Source organism: Sander lucioperca, chromosome 16, assembly GCF_008315115.2.
Source record: "Sander lucioperca isolate FBNREF2018 chromosome 16, SLUC_FBN_1.2, whole genome shotgun sequence".
Lineage (NCBI taxonomy): Eukaryota > Metazoa > Chordata > Actinopteri > Perciformes > Percidae > Sander > Sander lucioperca.
Genome location: NC_050188.1, coordinates 24,033,837 through 24,043,836, shown reverse-complemented (window position 1 = coordinate 24,043,836; position 10,000 = coordinate 24,033,837). Strand labels below are relative to the sequence as shown.

The 10,000-nt window shown below is 44.0% G+C and overlaps 1 protein-coding gene across 1 annotated transcript in view; it reads right to left on the bottom strand.

The window, feature by feature from the left end:
• Window positions 1-5,707: 5,707 nt before the first annotated feature.
• The window catches only part of dnai2b (dynein, axonemal, intermediate chain 2b), a 20,486-nt gene continuing 16,193 nt past the window's right edge, over window positions 5,708-10,000 (bottom strand). The window contains exons 10-12 of the mRNA XM_031322926.2: window positions 9,880-10,000; window positions 6,807-7,016; window positions 5,708-5,826 (exon numbers count right to left, since the gene is read on the bottom strand). The exon at window positions 9,880-10,000 is cut by the window's right edge and continues 26 nt beyond it. Coding sequence (XP_031178786.1) covers window positions 5,758-5,826; window positions 6,807-7,016; window positions 9,880-10,000 — 400 coding nt within the window. The 3' untranslated portion in view covers window positions 5,708-5,757. The remainder of the gene's footprint in view (window positions 5,827-6,806; window positions 7,017-9,879) is intronic.

Here is a 10,000-nt window from a genome sequence, read left to right as displayed (position 1 = left end):
CATCATACCCCACATCATCACATACCCTTCACCATACCCCCACATCATCACATACCCTTCACCATACCCCCACATCATCACATACCCTTCACCATACCCCCACATCATCACATACCCTTCACCATACCCCCACATCATCACATACCCTTCACCATACCCCCACATCATCACATACCCTTCACCATACCTAGAGATTAACATGGTTGTATGTCAGTTATCCTAATAGCTGGTTTGATTTGCATTGAGAGATGATTTTATGGAAAGTACCCCATGCCAATCTCTAGGTATGGTGAAGGGTATGTGATGATGTGGGGGTATGGTGAAGGGTATGTGATGATGTGGGGTATGGTGAAGGGTATGTGATGATGTGGGGTATGGTGAAGGGTATGTGATGATGTGGGGGTATGGTGAAGGGTATGTGATGATGTGGGGACCAAGGGAACTTTATCAGGATGCATAGTATCCTGGATCCATGAAATAACTGGGGGGAATTACTGGAATTGTTGGGTCTTTGTATGTTAGAGTGTGGTCTAGACCTCCTCTATCTGTAAATTATAGAGTGTGGTCTAGACCTCCTCTATGTGTAAATTATAGAGAGTGGTCTAGACCTCCTCTATGTGTAAATTATAGAGTGTGGTCTAGACCTCCTCTATGTGTAAAGTGTCTCGACATAACTCTTGTTATGATTTGATACTATAAATAAAATTGAATTGTATTGTGAGAACTTTCCACAGTGTACTAGTACCTCCAACCCTTTCTTGTGTAAAGCTGATTCTCAGGTCTCTCTGCCGTAACTATTTCACATTACTGAATAGTTTGTTAGTCTATAAATTTGTGAGGCCGTGCAGCGTTCCTGTGGCGCATTCAGATATTCCAAAATATCATTTTCTAAACAATTACCAAATCGGGATTTTACACAGTCCCTTATTTGCAAGTATTTCCAAAAATGTTGTTTGCCTTTGAGTTTAAATTGACGTGATAATTCCTCATAAGACATGAATGGTCCATTTTTGTACAGGTGTCCTATAGTACGAACACCACATGGACGCCACTGCCTCCAACACACCGACGTTTGACCAACATGTACGGCAGGATCCAGCCCGGTCTCTCGTTTTTTACGTGTAAATGTCACGTTATTTTTACGTGTTCACGGGCAGTTTTTTTTTACTGGGAGATGGCCGAAAAGGACGCCACACATGCCACAATCTAGCTCGTTGTCTGTCGTTTTCCAATATTTGGCTAATTTAGCCATTTCAAAAGATATCCGCTATAACCTAGGATGTGGTAAGCCTAACCCTTTCTGCTTGGGGGTGCAGAGTTTACTCAGTCTGATCTTATCTTGGTCTTTCTCCATCCCTTAACAACTGTTTAATCATACTTCTTAAAATGGCAGGCGGTACCATGATTGGCAGCATCATTACTAAATAGTTAAACTGAGGAGCTACTATCATTTTAATAATATTGACTTTTCCCCACAGAGTAAGTTTGATCTTTTGCCACTTCTCCAAATTTGTTTTAATTTTTTGCAACACTGGGTTGAAGTTTAACGAGGGCATCTCTCCGAGGTCTTGACTGACTTTACTTCCAACATACTTCATGCCTTGGGGTGAAGCTGCCCATGCCATCCACAAATTATTAAAATACTGCTGTTCTTTGTGCCGTAAACATTATGGTCTGTGCTGGGGAGGGTTTGAAGTAATTCAACTTGTCATTTCCTGGCCAGTGACGTCACCCAGCCCCCCATTAATGTCCAAATCTCCCCAAAATGGTCTCAGTCCTTTGTTCTGTCATATGTATGTACTTTATGTAGTACCTGCTAACAGGTACTTCATGTAGTACCTGCTCCGTCCAGGTTCTCATATTTCATATAATCATATTTTATTAAAGTTTGTCTAACCTGACCTGCGGTCTGCTCAGCTCGTCTCCTGATCATTAATATCATTATTAATATAATAATAATTATAATAATAATTAATAAGTGTCCAGTAGTAACGTGAACGTGCGTGTTACCGGCGGTGGGTCTGTGGAGCGCGCAGAGCAGCGCGTGCTGGCGGGAGATCACTTCCCGGTTCAGAGCGTCTTCTTCTTCGTATTTCCGGATGGTTTTCTCACAAAGTGCCAGGATGTCTTGGAGCGCCGCGTGCAGCCGCTGGCCGGCGAACACCCGGATGTCGTGGAGCCGGGACATGTTGACACCGGGAGCCGGGACACCGGACAGGACCGGGAGCTAACGGAGCTAACGGAGCTAACGGAGCTAACGGAGCTAACGGAGCAACAACAAACAGCAGCACTTCCGGAGTCCTTCCGACCACTTCCTACAGTCCTTCACAATAAAAGCACCGACTCAACGTATTAAAGCTGTTCTATCAAAATAAAAGTGCCAGAAAATAACAATGAAACACACGAAGGTTAATATGACTGAATATTGTTTATTCCTGCGGATAATTAACACACCGCTGTGGATCTCAACAACAGCTGCCCTCATGCTTTCATCTCGATATACGACCAGTAATTTGGGGGAAGATCTTCTGAATTTCTGATAGAAATCTACTGAAACCCTGCGGTGGAAACTTGTCATGGCTGCAGCAGGTGTAGGGTTTAAAAATAGGAAAGCGAAACAAATAAAGACAGTCGAAGACTAAACCGAGTTAGGTTTTTGTATTTTATTATAAACTTGCAAGAATATAGGAGCAGGGTTCAACATTAGCACCATCTACCAGTCAAATGCTGGTAAAGTATGCACGTGGCTGCTAGATTTGCTTCACTCGCCAGCCAAAAAAACAATGGTAATCTATAGAGTGGCTGGTAAAATGTGAACATTCACTAACAATTTGGCCGGTGGACAAAAAAGTTAATTTTGAACCCTGAATAGGAGTAACACGATTTCACAAGAGGCCCAGCAGCCCAGTGTGGAAGGTCTCTTCATGAATAAGAAAAAGCCCCCAGTATATATACATCTCCAGTGAGATAGAAAGACATGCGCCCCCCCCCTTTCTAAACATGACTCAACATTTCTTACAATCAAACACAGTCAGACATTCAGGAGCCACTTCTCTTCTTCTCTTCTTCCCCTCTGTACCACTTTCTCCCCCAAAGTTAGACATCCCGTTGGTCTCCACTATCCAGGAGAAAGAACAGATAGTTAGGGAGACCCTGTAGCCGCTATCTGTTCAGCGTACGCCATAGGCAGAGTTTGACCTTCCAGCCAGGGGGGGCAAAACACAAAAACCTCATTATAGCAGCTGAGACCTGACTACCACTTGGGGAACGCAGCACAAGCACACATGGACAAAACCAACCCAGACGCTTAAATTCAGCTAAAATGTAACGGTGACCAATCAGAGTTGGACCTCCGGTCTGTTGAGATGATCTCCAAACGCAGAAACCAAGCGCAGCCACACCATCAAACGTTAAGACACGTTAAGAAATAAGATCCGTATTTTACCCTAATCCAACGACCCTAATCCCCAGCGATCAGGAGATCCTCCTCGCCGTTTAAACAATGTGGAATAAAAACGTATAAAAGTCCAAATCTACACAAAACACGCAATCAATTAGTAAGCTGACATCACATTATATACATGGCATTTAGGAAACCTTTATGACAATGTTGGCACGGCAACATGTCCAGACTAGTGCAACAGTCAATTTTGTTTTTTTGCGTCCTGCATATGCGTCGACAACGGTCTCCGGGGAGAGCCAGAGGCCTGCAGCAGGAGGCCTTTATGAAACAGACCACCATTTAGTTAGTTTGTGTTATTTAAAATATTTATAAAATATCTGGTCATGCCATGAAACAATGCAATTACCCCCTTCAGCTGCCAGGGGGGGGCAGGGGGGCTCTGCTCCCCTGCCCCCCCTGCCCCCCCGCGGCGTACACGTTACGTTCCCAGACTTTGCGGCTCTTACCGTCAACATGTGAGAATCAGAAAAACTCACTTTCAGCATTGGGAGTAAAACAGAAATAAGACAAGAATGTAAAAAATCATGCTTAAATATAATTTTGCTATTACAAACATCATTTCCTTTGATTGGGCGTTTCCTATCCTGAGGCCTCGGATCACTTTTTGACTTCATCTACAGAAATATCGTGTCCCATCCGGTGTTAAAACTGTTAAAACTGTTAAAACTGGGCTTTCAAATGAGGAAATAACCGTCCTAGTTAGTTTTTGTCTGTCCCACCCTGAGATGTATACCATTCTTGATAAAACTGCCTGAATGTGGTATTTATGTCACTTTTGTTCGTGATAAGGTTATTGTCTTTATTGAAAATTGATGGAATAATATTTTGAGATTGTATTTGTTTGAGTGTATGTGCCAGTACTTCCCCAGTCCTTTTCATTTGGATCCAATAGTCTCCGAGTGGCTTGATACATTTAATCCATTATTAACCCCCCCTAGAATTATATTATTGTTCCCCATATTTCTAATTAAGTTACAGACTTTGTTAACAGAATTAGGAGCATAAATATTATAGTATATTATAGATAGTCATCCTTTGACCCTCTAAAGTAACATCCAGTAGACCCATCTACCTTCCTTATGTGAGACGTGTGTATGCAGCTGACTATGATATTCTCTTCTGAGTTTAGCTGCTTCCTCATCATTAAGATGGTTTCTTGAATGAGGCTCTACGGTCAGAGTAACTATCATCAGGTCAATGTTCCAATCACAAACGGACATTAGGAAAACAGAAAAATGGGTTCAAATATCCAATTTTTCACTATATCTATATATATATATCTATAGTACAGCTGTATTTGCATGAGCCACCCAGGGTTATGTTGAAACTAAATATAGGTCCGTGGTTCCAGGCCAGATGTAGAGGCTCGGTCCTTATCGCCAGCTGAACTTTGTCAACTTCTCTTCAAAGTATGAAAAAGTCCCAGAACGAGGTCTCAGAAAACTCACTCAGAGTCAGAATCAGATGTGAAAAAGAAGTTTTAATGTTCACGAAAGATAACCCAGAGAAACCCCGAGCAAGCAGCGGTAAGCCTGCTAAAGATTCCTGTGTCTAGCTTCGCCTCATATGGTCCAGAAGAGACCCCTCCTCCTGAGGAGCGCTCCAATGATCACCTTCAGATCACGCCTGTACAACGTCAACTGGCTAACCACCTCTTTTGGGGATTTTCAACACACCACTCCGCTGAGAGGAAAACCATTAAACTTATGTCACTAACACAGTGCTCATGATATCTCAGCACATTTGAGCTTCCTACAGAACGCCGTAGGTTACACAGCGTCCACACACAGGAGTAAATGAGCTGCTCTTGCCAACAGCATGAATTTAGCCATCTTCAGCAATCATAGACAACATCACATTCATTTTGCACATTCGCCGTGTGTTAGCCGGGAACACAACGTGAAAAAACTTTTACGTGGTTTAATGTACCTAACCGACAATCAATCATCACCAAATTTCTCTCTCATGTTGCTCCTCATAACCACTGAAAACGGTCTAAATGTGGTGATCACTGGTCGATGTTTAGGTACATTAAACCACGTTAAGCTTTTCCACATTAGGACTTCTAACGCCCATGAGAACCGTGGGGAGTCAACCCACAGCTGCTCCGCTGAAACTGTGAAGAAGGGTCTCTGTATTACTGTTAAAACCATTCAAAGTTAAAGACAGCTTGGTAACAGCCAGTAATGATGATTTCCTGTGAGTCCTTCAGAATAAAAGCAGAAACTCTTTTTATTAAAGTGAACAGTGTTGATGAACAATAAAGAACAAGAAGAAGAAGAAGAAGGTCTTCCTCACTGAGACGGTCCAGTTCCTGAAGTTTCTTCTTCTCTCACTTCCTTTTCTTCACAGACGTCTTTCTCCTGAAACACAAGATCCACATGTTCAGCTGTGTGAGCTGTTTACCCAGCATGCACTGCAGCGTAAACACAGAGCCCCTGGCTGTGAACTGTGTACCCAAGTTGGTCAGTCTCTCCTCACAACGCCTAGCTCCTACGGCGCCATGTTGATGCTACCTAGCCATCACCCCCCGTTAGCATCCCATTGACTGCCATTCATTTTGACGTCACTTTGACAGAGAATAACTTTACATCTGAAGAGTTTAAAGACTCTATTTGTCCGTTGTTTATTTCTAAAGAAACACGACAATGTATAAAAGGCTCCATTACCTTGTAGCTCACGTTATGGCTCCGTAGCAGACGTTTTTATAAAAATAGGCTAACGATTGGGTCATAACCACGAGACTTACTGTCTCATAGTAGAGGAATTACCGTATAGTACAGGAGAAGCTCTCAGGCAGTTTGGACTTCCATTAGCTGTTTAAGTTTAATTACTAATGTTAACTATCATTTTAGTGATCAATAATTAGCCTGTGTCTATGTTATCTCCTTACATATACCTACGCTCTCCGTCTCTGCTAGATTGGGAATGATTGAGATTTCTCTTGGCACAGCTACCAGAAGACTTCCAACTTTCAGACAGGTTGCTCACGTCACATCTACGTCTTCAAGCTCAGTTGGAGGCTGCTCAGTAACGCTCAGCCATCACCGGGAAAGAGACTTCACTGGTCTCCGTCCAGAGACACGGGGCCTGCTGCTCCATTGTTGCACTCTTTGCACATTTACATATGTACATATATACATATCTACATTTGATCTTTTATATATATCTACTGTAAATTTGTATATTTGTTTTTAATATATATGTTGTCTGTATATCTGGAGTTTGTAACAATAATAATTTCCCCCTGGGATTATTAAAATATTTCTGATTCTGAGATATATATATATATATATATATATATATATATATATATATATATATATACCGTCTATGTGTGTACCTGGTTAGCGTCCCTCCTGCGGCGCTCCATCTCCGTGACGACGTAGAAGTCTTCCTGGGCCTTGGCGATCAGCTGATCAGGACCGTGGTCGGCGTCCTCGCGGCCGGGCTCGCCCTCACGGCTCTGCTCCGAGCGGCTCCGCTCCTTCAGACGGATCTCTCTCTGCCGGGCCTCCAGAACCTTCTCTCGCTTCGTCTCCCGCTCAAACATCTGTTATTACATCACACAGCTGTTATTACACCTGTTATTACATCACTCAGCTGTTATTACACCTATTATTACATCACACAGCTGTTATTACATCACACAGCTGTTATTACACCTGTTATTACATCACACAGCTGTTATTACACCTGTTATTACATCACACAGCTGTTATTACATCTGTTATTACATCACTCAGCTGTTATTACATCACACGTAGTCACAGAGACGCTCAGGTAGTCACAGAGACGCTCAGGTAGTCATAGAGACACTCAGGTAGTCATAGAGACACTCAGGTAGTCACAGAGACGCTCAGGTAGTCACAGAGACGCTCAGGTAGTCACAGAGACGCTCAGGTAGTCACAGAGACACTCAGGTAGTCACAGAGACGCTCAGGTAGTCACAGAGACACTCAGGTAGTCACAGAGACACTCAGGTAGTCACAGAGACGCTCAGGTAGTCACAGAGACACTCAGGTAGTCACAGAGACACTCAGGTAGTCACAGAGACACTCAGGTAGTCACAGAGACACTCAGGTAGTCACAGAGACGCTCAGGTAGTCATAGAGACGCTCAGGTAGTCACAGAGACACTCAGGTAGTCACAGAGACACTCAGGTAGTCACAGAGACGCTCAGGTAGTCACAGAGACACTCAGGTAGTCACAGAGACACTCAGGTAGTCATAGAGACGCTCAGGTAGTCACAGAGACGCTCAGGTAGTCATAGAGACGCTCAGGTAGTCACAGAGACACTCAGGTAGTCACAGAGACACTCAGGTAGTCACAGAGACACTCAGGTAGTCATAGAGACACTCAGGTAGTCACAGAGACACTCAGGTAGTCATAGAGACACTCAGGTAGTCACAGAGACACTCAGGTAGTCACAGAGACACTCAGGTAGTCATAGAGACACTCAGGTAGTCACAGAGACACTCAGGTAGTCATAGAGACACTCAGGTAGTCACAGAGACACTCAGGTAGTCACAGAGACACTCAGGTAGTCATAGAGACACTCAGGAAGTCATAGAGACACTCAGGTAGTCATAGAGACATGGTACCGTGACTTCCATACCGGACACATTTTCTCTCTAGCTCAGTTTCCGTCCACGTGTCAGTCCAACTATCTGAAGTTGGTAAAAGAACTCGTGCTAGTACAGCTGGTGAAAGAGTTTCCATCCAGCGGTTTTACAGCCAGTCTAAACCTGGGAGTAATGACCTCACCTGCTGTTTTACGGTCAGACTGGTTTATGGAATTGATTTGAGACATTTGAAGGTGTTTCCGTTCGTTTTCTCACTGAATCAACAACATTCAAGATAACGTTTGGGAACAAAGTTTCTCTAGACAAAATGGATCTATCTACCATCACATGATCAATACTGCACCAGCTGTAATAGAGCTTATGAGCCAGCTGATAGCGACATATCACGCTATAATAAGACAACAACGACGCTATCAACATGTTGCTATGGTGATGCAGATGTAGTAAATGCCCGACGACCACGGAGGCGTCCTGTGGTGTGGGAACGACAGCGCTCCAAACAGTTCTGGGAGATCGTGGTTCAAAGACACTTCACGGAAACTCTTTGGTTGGAGCATTTTCAGATGACCAAGACAACATCTGACCTGTTGTGTAATAGTTTTGGCCCGTTCCTTTCCCCAGATGTCGCAAGCTATCGCCCTCCGGTTCTAACCGAGAAGCGTATCGCCATTGCGCTCTACAAACTGGCTCCATGAGAACAGAGTGGTAGGAGAAACGTTTGGAGTCAGCAAAACCACCGTGCACCGCCGTGTGTTTACGCCGTGTGCAACGCCATACGAACGAGGATGATGCGAAGGTATATATACCTGGAGTGGATGAGGCGCGTGACATCTCGCTGCGTAACTCCAGAGCACACCTTGTGCCACATGTGTATGGCCAATAGACGGGACTCACGTCCCCATTAGACCCCCTGCTGGAGGCTGCAGGGATGTAGTCAACAGAAAGGGCATCAATGGCCATCAGTCGTACTACAGGCTGTGGGAGACGATCGCTGCATCATAAGGGACATTTGTGTCGGCACTCCTGGTAGGTCGTCTCCTTGTTCGTCCACTTCCATCTGTCTTTGTTGACCCCGCCATGTGTGCAAACAGAGAGGAAATACTGGGCGGAAATGAACTACAACTTCTTCTTCTTCGTTTTGTGGCGGGTTGCAACCATAAAATGACCTAAAACTTAATCGCAATTCATTATTTATTCGGCAAATAACGTTTCCATCAGCGTTTATCGCATCAGCCGTATATCGATCAAGATAAAATCCGATGAGACCGAACGTATTTCCTTTGAGTCGATATTCATGAAATTCAATCGAATTTTACTGTTTCCATAAAACATTTTACATTTAATATATCACTTAATTCAGATAGAAACGTGTGGATGGAAACACAGCTTATGACTACCTGAGAGTTTATAGTGTAATAAGGGCTGTTATTACCGTACCTGAAGGTACCGGTGTTGGTGTTGGATGGTTAGTTATAGTGTAATAAGGGTTGTTATTACCGTACCTGAAGGTACCGGTGTTGGTGCTGAATGGTTAGTTATAGTGTAATAAGGGCTGTTATTACCGTACCTGAAGGTACCGGTGTTGGTGTTGGATGGTTAGTTATAGTGTAATAAGGGCTGTTATTACCGTACCTGAAGGTACCGGTGTTGGTGCTGAATGGTTAGTTATAGTGTAATAAGGGCTGTTATTACCGTACCTGAAGGTACCGGTGTTGGTGCTGAATGGTTAGTTATAGTGTAATAAGGGCTGTTATTACCGTACCTGAAGGTACCGGTGTTGGTGTTGGATGGTTAGTTATAGTGTAATAAGGGCTGAGTCGTGTGTCTCACCGCGGCCAGCAGGCTCTTGTCGTTCTTCTGCAGCGTGGACAGACCGGAGCTGATCTCCAGCAGCGTGGCCCCGCCCTGCTGGGAGCCGCACGCCACCAAGCGCCCGTTGTCCTGGAGACGG